This window comes from Chroicocephalus ridibundus, chromosome 1 (assembly GCF_963924245.1).
Source record: "Chroicocephalus ridibundus chromosome 1, bChrRid1.1, whole genome shotgun sequence".
Lineage (NCBI taxonomy): Eukaryota > Metazoa > Chordata > Aves > Charadriiformes > Laridae > Chroicocephalus > Chroicocephalus ridibundus.
Window position 1 is genome coordinate 220,332,931 of NC_086284.1, and position 26,620 is coordinate 220,359,550.

Genomic DNA, 26,620 nt, shown 5'->3' on the forward strand with positions numbered 1-26,620 from the left:
TGAGATTCTATAAAACCTATTACATCTAAGCAGTTACCTTTATCAAACAAATCTGACACCTCAAAGAATGAAATTAAATGAAATTTGATTTATGAGCTTTTCATCTAGTAATTACATTCTACTCTTTAACTCTTTATCACCTGCCTACAGCACCTGATTGTTTAATTGTTGCCAGCAACTGACATCAGACTCACAGGTTTATAATTAACCGCATCATCCCCTTGCCCCTTCCCAACGCCAGCGCTCGGCCTGGCACTGCCCCAGCATCATACAGTCGCAAAACGCAAAAAGTGAAAAATTGCCACCTGGAAGACGCTTACAGCCTCGGTTACTAATGGCTTGGAACGCGTTTCATCATCTGCATGTGATACATGCACATCGCCCTGCTCCCTTCCAAATAAAGAACAGAAATACTGACAGAACACGCCGGTGCTTTCTGTTTCATTTTTAATCATCCAAACTTGTCCACCCAACTGGGCAGCAGTTCAGGTTTTTTAGGTCACTCGAATGCGGAGCAGCAGGAGTGGGAGGTTTTCGCCCTGCGGGCTGGAGGTGGGACCTTCTCCCTCTGCTCCACCCTGGGGCAGCTCTGGTGGCACAAGGCAGGGTTCGTGGTCTCCAGGAGAGACCACCGACTGCTGTGGCACCCCCTGGCGCAAGCACCATCGGAGCACTGTGTCCCGCTGGTGTTCTGGCAGACTGTTGGTGTTTTTGCTGACAGTCAAGTGACAGATGGAAAATGTTGATTTTCAGTTGTTTATAACTTGGTGAGATCGCCCATGAGGAAAAGGTACCAATGTGGTCAGACAGCTTTTTGCCCAGCATGTTCTGAAAGTGCCCATAGATGGACAACTCCTGCGAAAGCCGTAAGACGCCAACTTAGCCTGCACTGTGCAACGTCATCCACCGCCGGGCACCCCTTGACTGTCCGGAGCACGAAAAAGCAATGACTGGCTTCGCCGAGCACGCTAAGGGCCAGCCACGAAAGACAAGAAGAACGCGACGCTGGCCAGTAAGTGCAGAGAGTCTCAGTGCCACGCTTGGCCAGGACCACTGACTTGACCCTGTTGGCTCTCTGAGACACCCTTGGCCAGAAGGACCAACCCAACGCCAGAACCCAAGCGGCCAGAACCGAGCCAGAGCTGGGCTGGGCTGGACAGTTGCAAAGGGACGCGTGGTCAGTGGAGCGTGAGTGATTTGGCTGATGGGAAAAAACATCTCTGCTGTTTAAAACAGAGGGAACAGCACATTAACGGTCTTTCTGTGGCAACCTCAAAGTATCGGTCCCGCGTTGCCAGGCCTTTTCTGTGAAAGATGGAGTAGAAACAAGCCGGTGCTCAAACCCTAGGAAACCGCAGCTCAACCTGACCAGCAGGAACGGCGTCTTGCAGAGAGCAGATAAAAAAAGCAGTCAAGAGGCTAAAATAACATCAGAGGTCAAGAAGGACCATTACACAGGAAAGCTGACCACAGGGGAGACTGGTCAGACAGCTGCTCGTACAATGCAAGGCTGTCTGGGAAAAAAACCAGCTTCTGAAAAACAGGGAATCCTGACTCAGCCCCGGCTCCTGGTGATACCCAAGAAGACGAACTACAGAACTCTGCAACTGCAAACAGCCGTGGCTGAACGCTCATCCGAGCAAAGCTTCTCTAACAGTTGCTCTTGAAGAATTCAAACTGCAAAGAGAGGAACACGCCTGATACACAGGTTAGCTCACCGAGGAGACGGCGTGAAGGTTTTCAGTTCTTCTTCAGCTTCCAACTGGGCTGACTCAATACGGCGTGACAAAGCCCCGGTACCGAGATGACAGTGCCTGGCACCGCGGCTGGGACTGTAACCTACCGGGAGGTGAGCTCTCATCACCAGTGAGCAAACCAGTGCCTCAGGACGCTGTTCCGCTGCGGAAAGGGAGACCCCGCACCACCACCTGCAGCCCACCGACGGGCTGCCAGGAGAAGCCACAACAGCCAGAGACCCCGGGCGCAAGGTGCCTGAGAGGGAACAGGGGCCATGGTTCAACAACGCTGCTGATCCGCTGAACTGGGAGAGGATCGAAGATGCTGGGAGGGCTGGAGCCCCTCTGCTGTGGGGACAGGCTGAGAGAGCTGGGGGGGTTCAGCCTGGAGAAGAGAAGGCGCCGGGGAGACCTTCCAGCCCCTTCCAGTCCCTCAAGGGGCTCCAGGAAAGCTGGGGAGGGACTCTGGCTCAGGGAGGGGAGCCACGGGACGAGGGGGAAGGGTTTTCCACTGGAAGAGGGAGATTGGGATGAGATATTGGGAAGAAATCCTTTGCTGTGAGGGGGGTGAGCCCCTGGGCCAGGGTGCCCAGAGAAGCTGTGGCTGCCCCATCCCTGGAGGGGTTCAAGGCCAGGTTGGACGGGGCTTGGAGCAACCTGGGCTGGTGGGAGGTGTCCCTGCCCAGGGCAGGGGGTTGGAACAAGATGATCTTTAAGGTCCCTTCAACCCAAACTGTTCTATGATCTCAGCCAAGCCACCCCCCACCTTCAGCAGTAAGGGAACGTCAGCACCGTGCTCCCGGGAGCACAATACCATCTCCCACAGGAGGAAGAAAAGCACTTAGACATAAAAAGAGGAGGCAGCAAAATGAACAAAGCAAACTGTTTCATCTCTCTGAGCAGAGCCATGCACGGAGGATCCCTGTCACACAGACAGCCTGGGGCTGTCTGACGATGGTAGAGCCACACGGGGGAATTGCCTGAGACACACACACAAAAATCAGTTTTTGGTCCCAGCCTATGAAGTGGAGAGAGGAATCTTCAAGAAGACCGGCAGCTGGGAGTCCTGCCTGTTGAATTAAACACTCCAAATGACCGCTGGCCCTCAAATGGGAGGTGTAGGAATGAAAAGATCAGACAGGCAGTGGTGGAAACGTGGCTGGTTTTGATCCGGTTTCTTGGACACAACCGCCTGATGAGGATTCACTGCTCTTGGAGATGTGCTTTTGGCCTGGAAGCAGACAATAGGTCGAGTCAAACCATGCAGAAAGTGTCTAAAAAACACAAAAGAATATACATAGAAAAATGAAGACACTGTCAAAGTCTGGGCATTAAATACCGCTGCAACCATCTTCTGAGTAGCCACATGACGCATCCATGAGGACCCCCAAGGTGAGAGGGCAAAAGGTGGCAGATGGGCCACCATGCAGATACGTGCACAGTAATGCTTCTAGGGAAGAGCCATCTGAACACGCTGCATGATGCTGAACGTGGACCTGGTGGGTAGAGCTCCAGCTAGGTCTTGGCGCTGGTACTGCCAGCTCTCAAAATCGTGGGCTCTGTGCACAACGGCAGCCAAAAAAGCCAACAAAATATATCAGGGAAGAGACGGGAAGCAAGGCGGGCAATGTCATTTGGGGCTAGGCTGATGCTGCTCGGGCACACCTTCAGTGCTGGTGCAGGTCTGGTTCAGCATCTCAAGGTGGAAGTGGTGGACCAGAGAAGGCCCAGAGAAGGGCAACTAAAATGGTCAAGGGGTTGGAGCAGCTGCCCTACGAGGACAGACTGAGAAGGCTGGGACTCTCCAGTTTGGAGAAGAGAAGTCTCGGGGAGATGCATGGCCAAGGCTTACAAAACTGCCCAAGGCGGTGGAGACAGTGCAGGCAGAGCTGCTCTTCACCAAATCCTGCAGCATTAGGAGAGGGCTCTCAATGAGACCAGTGGCAGATCAGGTAAAACCAGACAAAAGCAAGACTTCTTTGTGCAGCAGGCAACGGTCATCTGGAGCTGGCTGCCGTGGGAGGCCATGGAGGAGGACAGTACCAGCAGGTTCAGAGAGAGATTAGATGAATTCCTGGAGAGCAGGTCCTTGCACAGGTGCCGATGGGACTGAGCAGGGTCATTCCTGCTAACGTCCCCAGTACGACAACATTGGATGCTGGACGGCACAAGGGGAATGGACCACCCAAAATGGCCAGGCACACGTGGTCTCCTTAATTAATAGCATCTTGCAATGCCACTGTCAAAGACAGAGAACAAGGCTAATGGACCATCAATTTGGCCCACTGGGACATTTCATACGTCCAGTCTGATCCCTCCCAGCAAGATGACAAAGACACAAAGCTTTAGCAGTCTGTCACAGGAGATAATGTCCCCATTCTCCCAATCATTTCAGTAGCTTTTCTATGATCCTGTTCCAGTCTGAATTCATCTTTCTTGAATGCAGATTTCCAGGGCAGTGAATATTACTGCAGATGAGCTCTTATGTGCCTTGAGTAATAGCACTAGTACTTCCCGCTCGTGACTGCCCAATGAACCCCTACAGCAGAAGAAAGCTCTGAAAAGATGGGCAAGGGAGCCTACAGGGAGTGACTGACCAGAGCTGTTGCAACGAAAGCTGAACCGATCTCAACTCCAAGGGGACCAGCCTTTGGATTAGATCAACTGGCCACAGCAGTTGAGCGGGTCATCCAGTGGTGTCAGGTGAGCGGATCAGCTGGCTGTAATGGTTGAGTGGGTCAACCAGATCTGTAACGTCATCCTTGAATTAACGAGAAGAGCCAAAAGTCTTCCTGAGTTAGCAAGAGCAGAATGGAGGAGGACTCTATAACTGGATTAGCCCAAGAGAGGATACAAAAACCAAACAACAAACAGAAAGAACTCAAAGACATCAACAGGCTTGAGCTGGTGTCAACCCACTTATGCCTTCAAAGTGACGGGGGACGGCCAGTGTCGTGATGGCGAGCAGATTAGAGAGACTGGTAACGAGACTCACATCTGTATGGTGATTCAGCTGCATATTGCATCTGCTACACTTTGCTGAGTGTGATTTCTATTTGCATTTAATTTAGGCATATTGCTGTACCACTCTGCTAAATCAAAATCCCATGTAGAATCATAGAATGTGTTGGGTTGGAAGGGACCTTTAAAGGTCATCTAGTCCATGTAATGTCAAATAACTTCAAGTAAGTGAATCCGGCAGAAACACCGAACACGCCACATGTGGAATATCTAAAAGCAGCTGGTCAGAGAGTACTGGACTGTGACCTGCGTTCAGTAAAAACTTCCTCATCAAGGAGATGCCACCGATGTGGAGATCAACGGTACGACCTTACAGGCCCCAGCATGGTGCCAGCAGTGCCAGGACAAACAAAATGTTCCCAGCTGAAGTCAGACTGGGGGGAAAAAAGAAGAGAAAGCTCTGTCCCCTTGCAAGGACGGAATCCTTTAATGGCGAGCGGTATCCGAAGCTAGGACAGGGCAGGGTTTGATTGTGGAAGGAGGATAAAGGTACTATCCTTGAAGCTTCAGCAAGCGTGCTGTGGTCCGTTCCGGACACTTCATTACTCAACTGATGTTAAGCAGTGAGAAGCAGCTTTGAGAAACGCACAGTATTGTTAGAGAATTAGAAGGGCTGAGTTCTGAGGAAAGACTGAAAGAACCGCGCATTATGGGGTATCTGTCCGTACCTTTGTTACGTGGTGCCTGTCTGTACAGAAGAAGCCTGACCTGACAGTGAATCACCCAAATCGCGCACGTTCCCAGGAATAAGTAGTTACTTAGACGAATGTAGACTCTGAAGCCTGAATTAAGTCTGTTCTGCTCCAGAGCTCGGTTATGGCCATCCACCAGGAGAAGAATGGGGCCATCAACCAGGATATGCACAGACCACTGGACAAAACTGAGGGGGTTTGGGGGGTAAACCTTCACCAGCAGGAACAAACCCACACGTCACTCTGGAGAGCAGAGCTCTCTAGATTTCTGATTGCCAACTTCACCCTTTCAGCATCTCAAAGCACTCGAACTGGAGAAAAGGCTGCAAGATTATCCAGATCCTAAGATGCTCCTTCTGAGAACTTGAGCGCTAAACTGTCTTTCCCACCTCTCCCAGGCAATCTCATTCTCTGGGCATAGGACATACTGGTGCAAAAATGCTTGGAAATGGGATTTCACTAAAGGCCGTGACTGTGGTTACGCAGGGGATCTTCTGTACGTGCGCTGAGATCTGCAGCGAGCTGCCTCCCTCCGAGCTGGGCGATGGAGTTACACAGCCACCCCCCAGAGCGATCGCCCTCTCAGCTGCGCAGGACGGACTCCTTAAGCCTCAAACCTTCTTCCGCTCGTGAATCATCCCGAGGGTCTTTCAGAATTCCGCTCAGTAACGTCAGACTCATCCCGGCGTGAATGTCTGACTCGCACAGAGCGATGCTCCAGTGATCCTCCAGAGCTGCAGCCGGAAGAGGCAAGTTCATGCAACTCTGGAAGTCTGTCCTTTACACACACAAAGTATCATCTCTGCCACATCCTACGCATTCAACTAACGTTAACACAATTAGCTTGGAGAAACCCATGTCCTTTGCTGAGTTACATCTTTCCAGGGTAATTTCATATCCTGTAACCGACATTCCTTGCTCGCAGCCGCGTCTCCCTGCCCGGGCTGCCGGAACATGGCTGCTTCGGCAGGAAAGCCAGACCATTCCCCAGCAGCAGCCTTGCTGTTCCCCCACCGTTTGTGATACCCGCAGTCCCTACAAACACGCATTTTTGTCACTATTTTGAAACACCGAGAGAAGTGCTGAGCTGCGGGGATGAAAAACTGTAAAGAAACCTTGCTGGTGATGGCCCCCCACACCGGTACCTTCTCCTTAGCAGCTGCTTTCTGAAAGTTCACGGTGCTCCTAAGCCACCTTCGTTCTCCTAATTCCCTTTATTGCAAGGTTATTTATCCCCAAGTCACGCGGCTATTAAGGAAGTCAAAACATACCACGTAAAGGCAGTCCTCACTCCAACCAGTGCCACGGTGCTGTCGGGACAAGACAGCGGGTTTGTTTCCACCTTCCGTGGAACCCCACGGTATGGTATTAGCTGTGTGTTCACTCTCTAATTCTTTGTTGATTGTCCTGCAGATGAATTGCTCCATTCCGTCACCCAGCGCTGATGCTGAGCCAAGCCAGCCACAGTTTCCTGAACACCTATTTTATACCCTCAGAATATTAGAATAGCAACAGCCCTCTACCAACTCTTCCAAATTTCATAGATTAGCAAGATCTTGAGGTATTAACGTTAGTGGTTCAGGCAACTCCTCAGCTAGGCTCTTTTAGAGGCTTGGGTCTATGTTATTCAAGCCTGTTAATTTGAGTATGTTTATTTTTAGCAAATACTATCTCACTTTCTCCTTGGTTACAGCTGGGAAACTTTCTGTTCCGAGCACATCATATGGATAGATACATCCTCCTGATTTGTTCCCAACTCAGAGCAGAACATTTCTGCCTTTTTTTTTTTTTTTTTACCAGAATATACAATTTTATCATTTACATAGAGAAATGGATCTCTTCCAGACTTTTAAAATTTCTTCTAATGCTCTTAAAATTTCTTAATATCTTTACATATTGGCCTTTCCTGTTTCCTTTGGCTCCCCTTATCAACCTCCTACACGCTTTAGCTCAAATTAACCGCATTTCCTTCTCCTTTACTTGCTAACCTTTCCAGTAAGGAGGGGATACGTGTGTCTGTAAGTAATATTTAACCGCTCCTTCATTATCTCACTGAAGTGGGTGATGTCTTGCCCAGCAGATTTTACCCCTCTGATTCTCCCCCCCAACTGCATTTAGCAGCGTGTCCTCAAACAACCCTTAGATTTTGTTAATTATGTAAAATTTACGTTCCCGAATATCAAGAACTCCGAGGTTGAGAAGGACGGCACTCTTCCCCCGCAGGAGACCCTCGGGCGCTGCTGACACGCTCTGCCCACCACCGGGACAGCCCGAGCCCGGCCACCAGCCCTGCTGCCGCACCGCACGCGTCCACGGAGCCAGCAATTCCTTTTTTTAATCTGTCAAATGAAACTAATACCAGATTACATTATCTCACAGCACCGCTGCTTCACTAGAGGCAGAAGAGACGCTCAGGAAGCGCTCCCCTGCTGAACTCAGCTCTGCCGCCGCAGGTTTTCTCCTCACCAGAAGGAAAGGGGACTGGGGGGGGGCGCTTCAGCCCCAACGCAGACACCCCCAGAAGCCGTCGCGCTGCCTTGCACGCCCCACTGTTCTGGCAGGTCGATTCTCAATTGCAATTTTCTCTTCTTCTAACGATGCTTTTGTACAACTATGTAACACAGACCTAAATAACGAAAATATCCAGAAATGTACATCCAGATTTGTATCTCGTGTCAGAAGTCCCGTGTGTACGCGCACACGCGCTCACAGTATGCGCCAAGCGGACGGACACAGGCTCTTGCCCACACCACTCCAGGAAAAAAATCAAGGCTCTAAAACCCGCCAGGCTGAGAGGAAGAGACAAGACACTACGGACCGTGCTCTTGAATCCTGGCCCGGTGAGGCAGGATTTTCAAAACCCCACACCCCGACAGGTCTAGTCCTAAACTGTGGCACTTTCACAGCCTGGTGCGTCCCAGTGGCTGCAGCGAGCCGGGTGAGCACCAATTGCCTAACGGCGTAATTGTCTGCCTGCATTTCATTCTGGTGCCGGGCATGGAGAGGCATCACCGCAGCAGCGGCCAGAGTCGAACCCCACTTCGTCCAAAGGCATCTCGGTAACGCCCGTCGCTGAGCTCTGCACGATCGCCCAAATCTCTGCAGTTTGAAACCTTCCCTCAAGAAAGACCACATCTCTGTGCTGCTGCATTCCATCCAGCGACGCGACGCTGTACGGTCACATCCACCTCCCCTGCCTCCTAAAGATCACCAACCAGCACGGGCAGCATCTTCAGGGGGCACTGCCCACGAACGCCGCCTGAGCGTCCGTCCCAGCTCTGAAGCACAGGCGCTCTCTGCCTCAGCGGCGTCTGCAGGGCTCGGTGACCCAGGCTGCCTGAACGTGGCACACAAGGGAAAAGCCCACCCTACTCCCACCGTTCTGCCCAACCTTTCATTGCGAGCCAAAGAGCCCAGAAGATGCTGTGACTGTGCACTGGATGCCAAATTCCTGGGAACGTCCTTTCTCCTTCGGTTCACTTACCGCTGTGCATCCTCACTCCACCGCTCGTGCCACGCAGCGAAGAGGTGACAACAGCGGAGCGAGCCGCTAGCCGGGGAGGTGACAGCACTGCTCTCCCCAAGCCGGTGTCTCACCTGAAGGCTGCAGCACTGGCAATGACGTTGTGTGGTGTGCGCTGAACTCAACGGAGACACTTCCCAAAGGCAACCTGGAGGGCACCTGAGCTCTGCTGGAGAGGCGCTGGCAGCTCCCCCTCAGCTACCAAAGCCTTGCCCCGTGCTGCTGGGACACTGCCTGCTCAGACACCTCTGCTGCAGGGCGCGCGGGACGCGGGGGTCTTCCTAACAGATTTTGTCAAACGGATAAAGAGGAACTAAATGCATTTAAAATGGAGAGCGAGCGCTGCCTTGGAAGAACGCTGCTCAGGAAAGAAGAGAGATACACTTCAAAGGCCACCTTGGCTAAAAACTTTCAGTGCCAGGTGACTTTGTGCTGGAAACGAGAGAGGAACCACGTTTAGGTCTTTTGCTATCTACCCTAGCCATGTTATTGTCACAAAGAAGGCTGTCACCATCCATGGAACAAAGACACCATGTGCCAGCCAGACCTGTTCTGGAAGGTTTGCTGCCTGCCCCCGGGCCTGGATTGGTGGAATTGTGGAAAGATTTTGGGACTCCTCTGCCCTTCTGATTGCTACCCTTTGCTGCTCAAGGTGGGTAACAGTGAAACACCCAGGAAAAACCCTGAGCAGCTCAAAGGTGACTGCAAGGCTTTGGGGTCAAAGGTGATGGAGACACAGCAAGAGTGTGTTCCAGCTGTGTTCTCAACAGACTCTGTCCCCAAAAACTCTTCCGGCTGAAGTAAAGACCCACTGTGGAGCACACACACCTGCCAGACTGATGCCTGGCCGGGCAGCTGATGCTGCCAGCTAAGATTCAGGTTCCTTCATCCTGGTGCCTCACTGGAGGATGACGGAAGACTACCAGGAAGAGAAAGACCCTGTGAAAGTACAAGCGGGAAGAACACCTTTGCGACAACACTTGCTGATGTGGAGAGAAGGGTTTTAAACTAGGGTCATGAGAGAATGGGGGCCTAAGCCCAGAGATGAGAGAGGAAGGTGTGGAGGAGGTATGCCAGTAAAGGTCCACAGCGGGACATGCATTTTCTTGTCCAGAGGACTGGACATTCGGAGGCCTTCCTCAGGTTCACAGAGCGTGGACTGCAAACACAAAGAACTACCCGTCCTGCTGTGGCCGCAGGGCTATGATGTGGTCAGACTCAGAGACGTGGCACAGCATGCGTGGATCAGGATGTGGCCGCAGCTGCCTACAGGCTGTTCAGAGCGGACAGGCAGGAAAGGGAGGTGTCTCCATGTGATGGAGCCCCTGGCTGCACGTACCTGCAGTGTGGGAGCACAGATGTGCCATCTGAGCGTCTCTGGAGCAGATCTAGGCTAAGAGCAGGAGGGACACTGGGTCTGCTACCACCGCCGGAGAGGAGGTGGAAGGTGAGGTCGTCCATAAACAACCAGTGGAAGTCTTGCAAGCCTTCATCTTCTCCAAGATTTTGACTGTCCAGACATCTGCTGGGAAGGCAAGGGATCACTGGCCAGGGAATCCAGGAGGCTCCCAGGCCACTGCTGACAGCTTCCTAACACAAACCCTGGCTGCTGGAGGAGACCTTCTGCTTGACTTGCTGCTCACCAACGGGGAAATGCGGGTGGTGAAGGCGGTCACAGGGCAGCCGAGACTGCAGCAACTGCGAGGTGGCTGCAGTGAGCCAGGGAGGGAGGCTCGAAAGGCGAGTGGCAGAGAGAGAATCCCGAGGCTCGGGACAGACTTCAGCTTCTTGAGAAGCAGCCCAAAGGGAAGGGAGTGCGGGTTTTCAAATAAAAATTCTTAAGATCTCGGGAACAACCCGCCCACCCTGTCGTTTAGGAAGACTGGGTATTTTTGCAGAAGGCTAGCTCGCTGAGTATCAAGCTGCTCAGTGAACTAAAATGCAAAGAGCACACAGAAGAAGGAGCAACGTGACGGCACCAAAACAACAAACGCAATGCGCAAGGACTAGGGACAGTTTCAGGAAGGCCAGAGCCCAGCTGGAGCAAAGACTACCAAAAGACGCGAAGCCGAACAAGGACATCTTCTAGTGGTACACTGGCACCAAAAGGAAGTTCAAGGAAAATGCGAGTCTGCTGATGAAAAATCAGTCATGGATAACACAGATATGACCAACGTGCTTAGTTGTGTTTTATGTCTCAGTGTTCATGGACAAAGTGTGCTCCCAGCCCTCGGAGTGTAGTGGACAACAAAAGACGGGCAGACAGTAATGGGGAAGCAACAGGTTAGGGAATTCTTAGAAGAGGCGCTGCGTCCATTGGAGCGGGTCTAAAGGAGAGCACAGAAATGATCCGAGGGCTGGAGCTCCTCTGCTGTGAGGAAGGGCTGAGAGCTGCGTTGCTCAGCCTGGCTGAAGGCTCCAGGGAGACCTTACTGTCACCTTGCAGTACTTAAGGGGGGCTTATAAGAAAGACAGGGCCTGTAGCGACAGGACAAGGGGAAATGGCTTTCAACTGAAGGAGGGAAGATTCAGGCTAGATACAAGGAAGAAACTTTTTGCGCTGAGGGTGGTGAAACACTGGCACGGGTTGCCCAAAGAGGTGGTGGGTGCCCCATCCCTGGAAACATTCCAGGCCAGGTTGGACGGGGCTCTGAGCAACCTGATCTAGTGGAAGATGTCCCTGCCCATGGCAGGGGGTTGGACTAGGTGGCCTTTAAAGGTCCCTTCAACCCAAACTATTCCATGATTCTGCGATCCAGGTCCACAGACCCAGTGGGATTCAGCAGAGGTGGCCGAGGAAGCTGCTGAAGCAATCACAAGGCCACTGTCTATTCCCTAGGCAAAATCATGGTGATTTGGAAGGTCCCTGACAAGTGGTCCCTAATGTGACACCTTTGAGAAGAGAAGGGGAGTCAGCCCTTCCTCAGCCTCGTTAAGGACATGGAGCATGTCTTCTTCATGAACAAACAATTTGAAGGACAAGAAGGCAAACAAGACCAGTCAATATGGATCTCCCAACAGCAAACTGTGCTTGAGCAATATGGCTGTTTTCCGTGACAAAACAACTAGTTCTGTGGGCAAGGGGGGAACGGTGGACGTGACATACAGCAAGGTTTCTGACACCGACACCCACAGCATTCTTGTTTGGAAGCTGAGGAACCACGGACCAGATGCACGGACAGCTAGGTGAGCCGAAAACTGACTGGAGCACTGCGTGAAAATGTAGTGACTGATGACGAGGCAGCCGGCAATGAGCAGAGCGCTCCAGAGGCCAGTCCTGGGGCCCATCTTGTTCAACATCCTCGTCAACACCACAGGTGATGCAGAGAACACCCTCGGTAAAAGTGCAGACAATATTAAAGGAGGGGAGCGTCTGACGTGGTGAAATGCAGACCTTCAAACCAGAGGGGCCTTGAGAAATTTGAGGACCAGGCTAACAGGAACTTCATGAAATTCAACCACGGGAAGAAGGAGGGTGTGCATCTGCAGTGGACCAACCCAACGCACTGGCCCAGGCTCAGGAGAGACCGCCCCAGCAGCAGCTCAGTTGAAGAGGCTGAAAAGGCGTTTACGATGACTGCCAGCCTGCGTCCGAGCCCGTAACGCGAATAAGAGAACAGTCACAGAGAATAAGGCAAGCCGCATGCTGGGCTACGTAACAAGCAGCCTGGCCAGCAGACTGAGGGACGGTATCACCCTTTTTACTCAGCACTGGTGAGGCCGCACCTGGAATATTGTGTTCGGGTTTTGGTCGTGGAGTTCAAGAGAGATGGGGAGAAACTGAAGAGGGTCCAGACCCAGATGGCATGACAAAAGCAAGCAAGCAGCCTACAACTGCCTACAGGGCACTGACAAAGATGACGGAGCGCAACTCCTCCTGGAAGTAGCAGATCATGTAACGAACATGGCCAACAGCCAAAAATTGTGGTTTGGGAGGTTCAGGTTGGACTCAGACTTTAGCAAAAAAAACTTTCGCAGGAGTGCAGTACAGCCCCAGAAGAGGCCACCAGAAGGACAGCAGCACCACCACCCTGCAGACGGCCTCCTGCAGAAGGTTCCTGAGGGTTGGCAGGACAGAGGCACAGCCGACCTAATGCAGTCCTTCTCCGAGCAGGATCTCAGAGAACCCTTCCAACCAGCACTTCTATGCAGAGGAAAGAACATAGAGCTGTGGCTTCAAACACTGTCTCAGGAGGAAGATCAGCCTAAACTTACGGTTTCATTATAAAAAAGAGTAATGAATTGATGGAAAAACCCTCAAAGATCCCCAGAGAGCCCTGACAAGGAGCGATAGGACAATATTCTCTCCACTTTCCCATTAAAAGATATTTGGAAACACTACTGAGACACATGCTCAGGGAACTAAGAGAAAATCCCTCCATTTTAGGATGTAAAAAACACCCGTGTGTAACTGGGACACAAGTTTCTACATTGGATAAGGATTTGACCATATCTCAGGCTGAAAATATGGTCCATCAAGCCACAAAAACGCATCTGCTAATTGTCTTTCTGTTACTAAAAGGAGTATTTCCTCAGCCAGGAGTGTATCCTCAGCAAGTTCGCTGATGATACCAAGCTGGGAGGGGTGGCCGACACTCCGGAGGGCCGTGCTGCCATCCAGTGTGACCTGGACAGGCTGGAGAGCTGGGCAGAGAGGAACCTCATGAGGTTCAACAAAAGCAAGTGTAAGGTCCTGCACCTGGGGAGGAAGAATGCTAAGCACCAGTACAGGTTAGGGGTGGATCTGCTGGGAAGCAGCTCTGAGGAGAAGGACCTGGGGGTCCTAGTAGACAGCAAATTATCCATGAGCCAGCAGTGTGCCCTTGTTGCCAAAAAGGCCAATGGCATCCTGGGCTGCATAGGGAAGAGTGTGGCCAGTAGGTCGAAGGAGGTCATTCTCCCCCTCTACTCTGCACTGGTGAGGCCACGACTGGAGTACTGCGTCCAGTTTTGGGCTCCCCAGTTCCAGAGGGGCAGGGAACTACTGGAGCGGGTCCAGCGTAGGGCAACTAAGATGACTGAGGGACTGGAGCACCTCCCTTACGAGGAAAGGCTGAGAGAGCTGGGACTCTTTAGCCTGGAGAAGAGAAGGCTGAGGGGAGACCTTATTATGGCATACGAGTATCTAAAGGGTTGGCTGAAGGAGGACGGAGCCAGGCTCTTTTCAATGGTTCCCAGTGACAGGACAAGGGGCAATGGGCACAAGTTGGAACATAGGAAGTTCCGTTCAAATACACGGAAAAACTTCTTTACAGTGAGGGTGACAGAGCACTGGAACAGGCTGCCCAGGGAGGGTGTGGAGTCCCCTTCTCTGGAGATTTTCAAGACCCGCCTGGATGCAGCCCTGAGGGATGTGCTTTAGGCAATCCTGCTCTAGCAGGGGAGTTGGACTAGATGATCTCTAGAGGTCCCTTCCAACTCTGAAGATTCTGTGATTTCTCACAGGAAATGAACAGTCTTCAGAGCCACCTGACATCCAGGCCACCGAGTGAAAAGTTGCAGTTTCCAAAGAGAGTTAAGAAAAACCATCTGGGAGAGCGGAGATGCTGCAGAGGTGCACGCAGCAGCAAGTGAGGTAGTTGCAGCAATAGGGGAAGCAAAGAAAAGCTCATGTACTCAGCAGAGGCTGGTGACATCCTGCCACCGTTGAGGCACAGCTGATGGAGGCATCTCTAGCAACACAGTCACAGTACGGCTTTCAGGACCATGCACGGAACAAAGCCAGGCCCCATGTGCAGCAGAGGGCCTGGGGCACGGTGTAACACGCTCACCTGCTGCCACATGGCTCAACACACCTAGACACGATGCCCTCCGCAGTGATGGGCTTGAGGAGAGTCTTAGAGCTGAGAGAGAAACCTTGTGCTATTAAAGATCTTGGTCCCCCACGAACGGGAGATGACTTCTGTGAGACAGATGGACTGCAATGAGCAAGTGAGCACCCTGGGGACAGGGGAAACGAACCAGATCTCTTCCGGAGGCCACGGAAATAACATGCTCAGAGTCACGGCCGAAGACTGAATCTCCACATGAAAGCACTGTGTCCAGGAAGGGTTTCCTTCTCCTACAGCTGCCGGCGGAGGACAGCAACCAGGACAGACTCACAGCGATCTCAGTGCTACTTCGGAGCCTCCAGAGAGCTCAGCACCTCAGAGCACACGGACGCCACAAAATCCTCTGACTTCACGTTGGAGAGGCATCGCTGGTTTGTTGCCAAGGCTTTGCCACCCATGAACCTGAGAAGTACCAGTGCAGCTCTACCCACAGTGTTGATAGCACTTGGACTCCAGCAGTTCCTCCAAGAGAAACCCCCGACAGCACAGTGAAGAAAAACTAAATGCTCCAAGGAGCTGCTCCACGTCTGGTATTTCTGACCCGTAGTGCTACAGAATAATCTGCCTTTTGCCAGAGCCCGCCGTGCTGGGACTCCCCTGGCAGAACGTGCTGTCCACAAGATGGGCACCTACCCTGGAAGAAGCTGCCCTGGGATCCCTGTCTGGTCAGGGGAGAGCTGGTCAGTCAATCCACCAGATTCGTCACATGCTAAGGCAGACCCCAGGCTAGGTGAGATGAATTCGCTACTCCCCGAATGCCATCTCCACGTTCATCTGGCCTCCACAGGCAGAACCGGTGGACTAGAGGAGGCAGGTAGGTGCAGACACCCAGGCAGACGAAGCCTGAAGTGAGGTGAGAAGAGTCCCACCATAGATCTCGACCAAAGGCCGCGTACTGAGATCATCTGTGCCTGTGTTGCAGCAGCCCTGGGGATTGTAGGGCCACAGCAGTATTTAGGAAATTAAAGTGCCCCATGGACAGCCGGCGCCTGGGTGTTGAAATGCGAGCGACAACACTGACAAGCTGGTGTCTGCCAAACCATCCGCAGAAAAGCAGCCGCTTGGCTTCACGTTAGACCCGTCCTCCAACCACCCCACTTGGAGCGCACATGATGGAACTGCGGCTAAAAGAGATGCTGAGCAAACACTGAGGTTACTTATCGAGCTATTTCTATACATAGAAATGCCGTGGGAGAGAGGGTGAGGGGTGGTGATCTCAGCGCTGGAAGATCAAGGGCAGAGCTTGATGCCTCTGATCCGTCTGCCCCAAGCAGGCAGAAGCCCTGGGAATCTTCTGCCCATGTCACCCAACAGAGGCTGGTCTGCCCGTGGCTGCTCTGAATCACGCTCGTCGCAGATGGGAGGGTTAGTCACCAGGAAGAAAGGGCAGCCTTCTCACTGGTGATGAACCGACGATCTTTCTTTAGAAGGCCTGATGATACAAAACAACTCATGTTCACGTATTTATTTTAGCATAAGAATCTGCAAAAGAGGGTCCTTTGGCTGCTGGATCAGCAGATAGCAAAGATGCTGAGCAGTTTCTGCTGGAGGTTCACCTGCACTGCGTTTCTTGAAACCTGGGCAGATGCACTTTTTGGAGGCCTCTGGGCGTCTGCCAGGTAAATGACCGAAGCAGTGAGTGTGGCCACCTGAAGGCACAACCAGAGCCTGGGGGAATGGCCATGGAGGGGACAAAAAAGGAGAGACGGGGCTCATGAAGTTAAGTGAAGGGGCTATGAAGGAAATGAAAAACTAAGACCAAGAGCGAGCTCATGGGGAAATGCCGAAGGATCGCAAGACAAACGCAGGCAACTCAGCTGGATCCCCTGGCACGCCGAGGGGCTGCCCGTGTCCTGCCCGTTCTCTGCCTCGGGCAGCCCGGGGCGGAGAAGTCCAGCGGGACGTCTCCATGCAGGCTCCCTACGGAGAGAGGCGCAGAGGAAGGCAGTGCGCGATGCAGCCCTCTGCCCTGCGTGTCCCTCCCTCTCTTGCAGGCTTTCTTCTCCTCCAGGCAGGATTTCGGCTGTGAGCATGGCACTCAAAGGGTCAGGACAACCGGGGCCGGGCACCTGACAGCTCCCCTACACGCTTACAACCTAGACAAGGCGTAAAATCTTCTGCAGTAATAAATCTGGGACCAGATTCCCACCCAAAATACACCGCAGTAAGCAGGGGCTGAGTCAACACAAAAAGCAGGAGATTTAGCACTTGTGACCACTCCACGTGCTTTCCTGGGATTAAAAAATGAACCTGTTCACTCCAACACGGAGAGAAGGCTTAAGTGTGTAGGCCTCCTGAGAGAGGGGATTTGAAGCACAACAAAGGAGAGCAGAAAAAGCAACGAGCCCAGAAGGCGAGGAAAAAAGAGATGGTATCTCTCTGCGGAAGGAGAGAAAGGGCCAGATATTCCAGTCTATTACGGCACTTTAGAGCTGCCAAGACTTCTTTCGGAAGCCTGGGCACTCGGCTGCTGGAAGGGACTCGGCTGTGAGGGCAAAATTTTAAACACGCTTCTTCCGATGCTTGAATTTCTGTTGATAGGTGGCATTGTAGGACTGAGGTTACGTCTCTCCGCAGCTCCAGGCTCCCTCTGCCACAGCCAGAAGACAATCCGAGCTGGAGAAGCGTAAGGGAGCTGGGCAGTAAAACGTGGATCAGCAGGAGATAAGTCCCACCAGAGAGGGGTGAGCAGGCAGCGTACATGAATACGAACAGGCTGCAGATGGGATGATGGGCTGTTACTGTTGGATTCTGTGATCAAAGGCTAATCACCACAGTCATAATGAAGCAGAGGAACAATGGCAGCTGGAGGAACCCCCATGACCTGACCGGAGTCATTGCACCCCGGCTCAGCTACCCCCAGGGCCACGGCGGGAGGGTCAGCCCCGGTCTGCGCCTGGACCCACGGGATGAGTCGGTGGGAGAGGGTCTCTCCTGGTCACCCTGCGGAGCGAGGGGAACTACTGCCGGTCGGGGTGTGGGACTCATTCCGGGATGCCAGGAGGAGCATTCCGGGATTGTGCCAGACCTACCAAGATGCTTAGTCAAAGAACCAAAGGTTGGAGAAAGGAGGGATGATGGTGGATCGGGCAAGAGTAAGGACAGGAGAACAAAGGGAGAAGAGCGTGGAAGAGGCCAGTTGAGCGTACCAGGTTGTCTGGCCATCCCTGCGCCTGGGCGCCGCAGCCTGCCGTGTCTCGGCACCGCGCTCCCGCTGGGTGAGGCTGAGCTCCACGTGGCGTATCTGTGTGTGTGTGCACGAAGGTATCACTGCCAGCAGCCGGGGAAGGGGCCGTGGGTGGTGGGGTCCCACAGGTACTGGGGTACCAGACACTCCAGAGACCGGACTGCATGCATGTACGTCAATGTACACGTAGGTGCAATTATTGGTGAGCAATCATCAAGCTGGACTGGCCAGCGAGTAGGATAAGAGGTTTGGAGCCAGGTATCACAGAGGCCATAGACCTGGGGCAGGTACTGGAGGGACTGGAGGTCTGGGAATTTGCTACTGGAGGGACCAGACTGACCTGTGGGTTTGAGAGTCAGCTACTGGTAAGGCTCGGTGTCTGGAGCAGCTGCCAGGGAGACTGGTCTGGGTCTGTGTGTGCCTGTGCCCTGAGGACTGGAGACCAGCTGCTGGACAGACCAAGTGCCTAAGGCCTGGGGATACAGCGCACGTGTGGGTGCACGTGTGTGTGCAGATGCGTCATGAGATCCAACCACCAGCAAGCGGGGTGGGGATGTGGGTCTCAGGGGTTCACACACTCAGGTGCCAGCAACTGGGGAGACTGGAGGAGCTAGGGGCCAGGCACTGGCCAGACTGGAGGTCCAAGGCCAGCTACTGGAGGCATCCATATTGCACACACATAGAGAATCACAGAATCACAGAATCGCCTGGGTTGGAAGGGACCTTTCAGATCATCGAGTCCAACCATCAACCCAACTCTGACAGAAACCACCACTGACCCATATCTCTAAGCACGGTGTCTGCCCGGCTTTGAAATCCCTCCAGGGATGGTGCCTCCACCACTGCCCTGGGCAGCCTGGTCCAGTGCTTAATAACCCTTTCAGTGTAAACATTTTTCCTAATATCCATCCTAAACCTCCCCTGGCGCAACGTATACATATATATGTGTGTGTATATATACATATATGTATATATACATTCTTCGCTCAGGCTGATTTTGCTGTTTGTCTTTGCACAATGCGGTGTGTTTTCTGATCCGTGTGGCAGACTGTGTGTGTATGTGTATATTGTGCATACGTGTGTACATGTCCCCATTGGGAACGCGCGCTCAGCCCGGCCACTGACCGAACCGGGGAACGAGGAGCTGCAGCAGCCCTGCATCTACCGGGCGACTGGATTTAAAGCTCCCGACAGTCACCAGGGAGCTCTCACTTTCCTTCTTTAAGATTGTCTGCTCCTCCTGGAGGGGTCTGGTGAAAATTCCCACGTTCCCAGAATCAGGCAGAGGTTTCCCAGTTAAACACAAACAGAGACCAGTCTTGCTGAAGAAAGTATCAGGTGAGGACACCAACACTCGTCAAACGCGTAGTCTGAAGCCCGTACAGCCATCCCATGGATCTCACAGACAAAGCCAGGGTCAACGCACCCCGACCTGCCGACCAAGCAGGTCCAGCCGGTCGCCTTAGCCCAGTCTAGGCCCCCCATTCCTACGGAAGGAGCTGGTGAGAAATGAAAGGCTAAAAAGGACGAGGAAGCAGAGTGGCACATCAGGCTTGACCAGAGGGCTGGGACATTGCAGTTGAACATGGTACGTGCCAGGTCCTGTACTAGAGTTGTTATAGGTTGGTATTTACCAGTCAAAAAGCCTCAAGGCTGAATGCTGAATTTGTCTGAAGCTTCGCTCCCCATCTGGGGGCAGATTCCCCCCTGCAGGCCTCCTCCTCTGGCCTTTGCTGCCTCTTTCAGGTCACCACCAGCTGGCGTACAGGGGGGAGGGCGGCTCTGCCGGCTCCTCACGCCAAGGCACACAGAAACACTTCTCACTCCTTCCCCAAAGGGAACTGCTGGAGCACCCACCAGACTGCCTCCAGCATCCACGGCCACCCCTCTGCCGGCTTCAGAAGCTGCTTTAGTTGCCGAATTCGCGTGAGGAAGACTAGGGCAGGTCAGGGCTGTGAGCAGCGTCCCTGCTCCTGGCATAAGGAGCTGTTTGGTGGTATCGGCAGAGCTGCTCCCCACCACTGGGCAAGGCCAGCTCTCATGTGGAGACCATCACTGTCACCAAACACTTCTCCGCCTGCAAACGCCTCTCAGGGCTTCCCACCTCCACTTTTTTTGGATTTGCTAACTCCAACGTGAAAGCACCTTCCATGCACCCGGCTGTCCAGCACCGATCTCCAACAGTCAGAAAGCTTTAAAGTTAAAAGACTAAACATTAATTTCAGCAAGAGACGGTCTCAGGCTACAAGTTACAAGGCTAGAAATGAAGTCTCAAACTTAAAATGCCCATGCACCTTCGATCTAAATTCAACGCATCCCTAATCCGTACACTTGGACCGGCTGAAGACGGTCGCGGAGACCTGTGCAAGGGTTCCAGCTATAGCACACCACGTCCCTTCCCGAATATCGCCCTCAGGATGTGGCTTTACATTGCGGCAAAGCTGCTGCGCTCGTTCTGAACCCACCTTCAGCTCCCTTCCCAGGGAAACCACACGCGCCTACTGCTCCGCTTGCCAGAGATTTAATGATCGGGCAGCCAGAGGGGAAGCCGGCTCAGCCGGCTGATCCAAAGGGAACGGTAACGCGCTGAGGGCAGGTTACCAGACAAAGACGCTTATTCTGCAGCTAAACGTCCAAACTGGGAGGGAGGGGAGGGGGACTGCGAGTCTCAGCTGGGATGAGGCTGCCCTGCCTCCTCCTCGCACCCCACGTGGCTTTATACGCATTTGAAATTCTTCCTTGCTTTGTAATGTTTCTAGTACTACGTATCAGAAAAAGTACCAGCGCTATAACGGTTTTGCCAGGTTTATGACAATTGGTTCTTCACCGATGTTCTTTAGAGGCCGCCGAAGATGCACCAGGCTATTTGGGTCACACAGCCCTCGCCAGCACCCTCCTGCTGCAGCTTTTGGGGACTTTCCGGCTGCAAGAACCGTGCTCACGCGTGGGACGGATGGTGCAAACGGCCTCCCCGGGAGCTGCTCTCCAGAGGTTTGGTGCAGAGGGCAAATCTGGGCCCCACCAGCGGCAGAAAGGACAGTGGAGGAGAGGTGTGCTCTTCCCACTGGAAGTAAGGCCAAGTGCTGACCTGCACCTCTGCGGAGAGGTCCCGAAACCCAGCTCCCCTCTCCCCTTCCAGCCGTGGGGTTCCCTGTGCTCCTGGCAGCACGTGGCCCCACGTCCCGCACGTGGCCGTCAGTCCCCCCCGGCCCTGCAGCAGGGTCACGCGGGCGGGCACCGCTCCAGCCCTGGGACTCCTCGTCTGGGGTGAGGCACAGGCAGCACCTCGGCACGGACACTCCAGAGCCGTCCCTGCGTCGGGCACGGGCTTTCCACCAACTACGCACCCAATGTCCATCACTCTCAGGTACTCGCTGTGGAAAAAGTAGTGCTAGGATGATCCCACAGAGCACTGCCGGGAGCTCCAGGGTGCACCGCCCAACGGCCCAGTAGAGTGGTGACGACCACCCCTGGAGAAGACAGCGTTTTCCAGTGAAAGCTTCAGGCTGCAGAGCGAAAGCAGCAGCTGAGCTGCCCAGGAGCGCTTCCACAACCAGAGTCCGCCTTGCCTCACGCCACGCACGACCACAGCCTGCACCACGCCACCACCGCCACGACGGACCAGCGCAGATTGCATAGACTGCGTTACTGGGCTTAAAGCCTTACGATTGTTGCATGGGAAGACGTGGGAAAGCAAAGTCCCACGGGATGCCAGCCCCTCCTCAGACTGTATGGATGGTGCCGCTCGGCAGTCGCTGTGACGAGACTCGCAGCGAAGCCCAACCATGCCATCCACCTCAAACCTTCACACAAAGTTCCCCTTCCCATCTAACACACGCTCGCTTCACAGACTCGGTGTCTATTCGGCTTCACTCCACCTCTTCTGCCGCCGTCGTGCCCTTGGAAGGGGCAGGATTCATCTCACAGCCCTTCCTGCACCGACAGCGCACACATCTCCGTTTCACCCAAACTCCCTGGGATCCCTTTACAATTAAGGCACGGAAATGGGCATTTGACCGAGTGATGCACAAACACTTTAATCATTTCTCCGCTGCCTTATTGTAACAGCCTTTTCTCTGGCTTCGAGAAAAGCAGACTTGGCCTATTCATACCGTACCCATCTGGCATGGATTCTGAGCGTAATTTTCACTTGCAAGTACCACCCTGATGTCTCCTGCACGTTCCTCCTAGAGCGAGGAGAGTCCCTATAAACTTAACAAATCAATGCTATCGCTCTCTTTTACATCAATCCTTCGAACTCTCCTCTGCCGGGTTCACTACACGATGGAGCAGCCCATGTGCCCAGGCTGCTCCTTGCAGTGTCCCCGCTCTGCCCAGGGATGGCCAGCAGAGGCGCGGGAGCCTGCGCTGGGACACGCCGTCACCCCCGCACTGCCCAGGCGTCCCCACCACACAGCACCCACCACGCAGCACCCACCACAGCCTTCTCCTGGCCCCTCACTGAGCTTCTGCGCATACACCAATACAGACAATAATAATAACGCCAAGCTGCAGGAGGAAGCGAGCGCTGGAGACCTGCCCACCAGCTTCAGAGCCCGGTCCCAGTTTTCTCCTGCCCGTCCCCGGGAACCCGCACCCTCTGTTCCACCCCGCCGTGCCTTGCTGCTGAGCCTCCAGCCACTTGTTTAACGTGAAGCTGCCGGTGACTCTAATCCTTCCTTTCCTTTCTTTTAAACACAACCAGGAAAACCCAGCCGGCTGCGAGCAGAGTCCAACATCGCCTTCTCCAGAAAGGGAAGGGGCCACGGAGGAGCAGATACAGGAGCAGAGCCCTACCTACCCGGTCCATCTCCTTCTGCTCTACAGACCCCAATACTTGCACCACACCGGGCAAAGCTGTAACGAGTATCGGTACAAACCAATCCTGATTGGTCTCCAGAGAAGGCATCTAATGAGGCTTTTCTCCAACCTCCATTTTCCCTCTAATTTCAGTTAGCAGAAGGGAACCTGTCAACTCATTTTCTAGCACGGAGAGCACGTATCTGCTTGAATTATTGTACCTGAAGAACATTTTTTCATCAAGACACCCAGGCAGCAGGCATTTCAGTAGCAATTATTACCCAGGTCTCAAAACACCTTATAATGGAAAATAATTTTGTGCAAGACACAGGCCCTGGTCCCGCAGAGGAAGATGCTGCTGGCTGCCATCGGTCACTCTCCTGCCGCGCGTCCAGGCTCACCTCAATCAGAAAGTCTCCCGTCCGAAGCCCTGCTCTCCAAGCGACACCTTCCACATCCACTGATTCCAGGTACTGGAGCGCTGGGAAGGCTGGGGTTGGGGTGAACTCCTCAATTGGGGTTTCAGCTACAAAAAAGAGAGAGAGAGAGAGATTGAGACAGTGTGGCTAACAGCAAGCAGCAGCCGGGACAAGGATGTCCAGGAGCCCAGGAAAACCTCTACATATTGGTTTAGAACGACCACGTACGCAAGGCTCAGCTTGGCTTCAATGCAGGAACCAGAGCTAGTGCTACCTGTCTACAGCGTTCATCGGCTTACGCCTGAGATGGCCGCAGAGCCTCCCGGACACGTGTGACTCCCAGAGTCACGTATGCTCCCACAAGGTCCCTAAAGCCCCATCCATCTCCCAATACCGCAGACGAAACGAGAACAACATCGATGAACGATGCCAGGAGCGGGGGAACGCGCTCCTCCAGTGTCTACACCTGAGTTAGCGGCTCCAGGCCTCCCTCATAGTCAGCTGAGAAAAAACCACGTGCCCCATCCACCTGTGCCACTGCAGACGTGACACGGCCTCCAGCACCCCAGAGAGGCGGGTGGCTCGCTCCTACTGGTCCTACAGGAGACTGTCAGCTCAGGAGCAGAGGGCCACTTGTTGATGGACATCTATAAATGAACTCCATTCTTCATCAGTGAGGTTTTAATTGCATTCCTGGTTGGAAAACCTGCTCCTGCCCCCAAAAGAACACCATTTCCCGGGAAGGGACTCTCTCAGATGGAGCCAGGCAGTGCGCTTACATTACCCGGCTCCAGCCCCTCCTGCTTCACTGCCCGTCCAGGAGGAAGGCATTTTGCAAGGGGGACGCCCAACTAAGAGCAGAGCGGAGCTTGTGTGACGGAGGAAAAAGCTTCCTTCATCTGTTTATCAAGAGGAGACTGATGCGGGTGTTCAGAAACATCAGATCCATCACAGAAATGATGCAGAAAGGCCACAGCTACTCTTTACACATCTGGCCAGACTCTGGTCACCTGAAACTACCAGTTATACCCAGCGGGGCTGCTGTCCCCAGCACAGAGTATATCGACTGCGGCTGCTTCAGGGGCTGGTCCTGTTTTTCCGAGAAGATTTTTATTTTCCCCTTTGTGTGTTGTGAACAGAGCTGCTGCCTGTGTACCTGCTTGGGTGCAGCGGGGATTCGTGTGTTGCCACACAAGACCATGGCGCTGGATCAGCGAGGACTTCTTCACTAGGCCTTGTATGACTGGGCACACCTGAAGCAGATCCAGGGGAAGCTCGAGAGACCCCTTTTCTAACGGCATGCCATCTCCTTACCGGCTTTCTAACGGCATGCCATCTCCCTACCGGCTTTCATGTGTTACCAGACAGACGGGGAGCGCCCGTGCCACAGGTGAGGAAAGGGCAAAGTCGTCTTTCCAAGAAAAGTGCTGCTTCTCGGCACCAGGACACCCGGCCGCTGGGTCGTGCAGCCTTCCAGGGAGCAGCACCCACTTCCAGCCCCACCTCCACCTAGTGGCAGTCCCAGGACCAGAGAGGGGATGGTGCCACCTCCACCCACCTGCGCTGCGCTGCCTTTGGAGCTGTTCTCGGCCGGTAGCAGCCTCAAAGACGAAGATGAAGGTGAGGAGCACTCAGCAAGCTGGGTGTGGGGTGGGTGAAGGTGCAATCCTGAAACCGCTCGTGCCAGGTAATCTGTTTTCCCTGCCTGCAGAACCAGGACTGGGTGTTCCCCATCCCTGACTGTCACGGGCTTCGGGCAGCACTGACACACGAGGAACAAGCGGCTGGAAACCCCAGCCAGGCTCTGACAGTGTGACACACGCCGGAGTGTCAGCGAGTGGGTTTCATTATTCCTGGGACAGCCGCGCTGCTCGAGGCCGGTTGTCGAATAACAGATCGCAGCTGCACGGCACGAGTCCTCTCCTGTAACGGCAGGACAGCGGCCATTCTGCTGAGCAGCTCTGGAACACACTAAAACCAGCAGGAGGGCATGGGGGTAACAAGCCATTGTTTTGCCTAATGAAGCAGCGTATGTCGCGCACCAAGAGACATTCATGCCTGAAACGTCTACGTTTTGGCTGCTGACCAGTGGCTGGCCAACAGCGTGGCACTGCCACTCGCACCGGGTGGCTGCAGCGTGAGGCACAGCTTCTGGCGCCGACGGTGTGGACGCAGATCATCTCAGTCCAGTGCTCCACACCAGCAGCAGGCTTAGGTCCAGTGGCCTTGACTGGGGTGCACACAGGTCCCTGGCAGAGGGCCCATTTGATGTTGCAATGCGTTACTTTGCATTGCTCTCTCTGCAGGGTAATTAACGCAGGAGCACGACGAAGGGCTGGCAAAGCAGCACAAGACCAGCACCAGAGGCGCCCAGAGCCTGGCTGCGCGGGCTCGTCCTGTCCTCCCCTCCAGCAGCGAGATTCTCGCCTAGGTGAGAGAGAAGCCAAAGGTGGCTGGTAAGAGGTGCCACAGCAAGGCCACCTCGGCGCGAACAGCCGGCTCACAGGGACCCAGAGCCCAGGAATCCAAACAAACCCTGCCCAGGCTGGCAATTCCGGGGCCAGGAGAACTGAAGGCTCTCACTCAGGGCTTCCCAGCGGACTGATGGAGGTGTCTTTTGCTCACATGAATCTTTAGTCCGTGCAGGATTCACCGTCTCATCTTCGTTCAGACGAGCCAGTGGTAAAAGGACACTCTCTGCTAGCGTAGGGACTGCACTGACGGATCCAGGGCAACCTTCTAAGGAATCAAACACCAAACCTCTTCCTTAGTGGCTGATGGTGCTTGAACAAACCATTCGCCGTAGAGAAACGTGACAAGGAAGTCAGAAAACCCCGCGATTATCTAGTCTGGTATCACACCCAACAAGGGCCAGAGCCTTCAACAAAGGTCCCTGTCGGCCCAGCTCTCACCTCGGCTGAAGTGTGGAGAAAGCATGGTTTATTGTCGTTAGCAATACAGATAATGCTGCATTGTGTCAGCGGGCCTAGATGAGTTATCCATCCCTCTAAGTCTATCATCAAAACAAAGCATTTTTTAAGAGCTGTGTCAAAACCCTAATGAAGCAGTAGATCTAATTACCGAGTCAGCGGATGATCTCGTGCATACATCTCCTTTGATGTCAGGCCACTCCAGTAAATGTGACCTACATTCCCTTCCATCTGTGCAAAGTGTACAGACACTGATTTTATACAGATAAAAATATTTCCATCACTTACCATACTACCTTTTAATTATTTTATTTACAGTTTTTATGCAAGATTTTTCTGCTAAATCAGATAGCCACCAGCTAGCACCAGACCAAGACAAAGTCTGCCTGACAAGACGTTAATATGCTGAATGACCTGATTATGCTTAGATAAATTTATCAACAGCTTTCCACGACTTCTTCCTTTGATGGAAACTAGCTTA

General features: G+C 53.4%; 1 protein-coding gene across 4 annotated transcripts in view; it reads right to left on the reverse strand.

Annotated features, from left to right (window-relative positions):
- SHANK3 (SH3 and multiple ankyrin repeat domains 3) overlaps positions 1-26,620 on the reverse strand; it is a 382,593-nt gene that overhangs the window by 53,557 nt on the left and 302,416 nt on the right. For all 4 annotated transcript variants that reach the window (XM_063323817.1, XM_063323818.1, XM_063323816.1 and 1 more), the window contains one exon: positions 23,192-23,316. In XM_063323817.1, the coding sequence (XP_063179887.1) occupies positions 23,192-23,316 (125 nt within the window). The remainder of the gene's footprint in view (positions 1-23,191; positions 23,317-26,620) is intronic.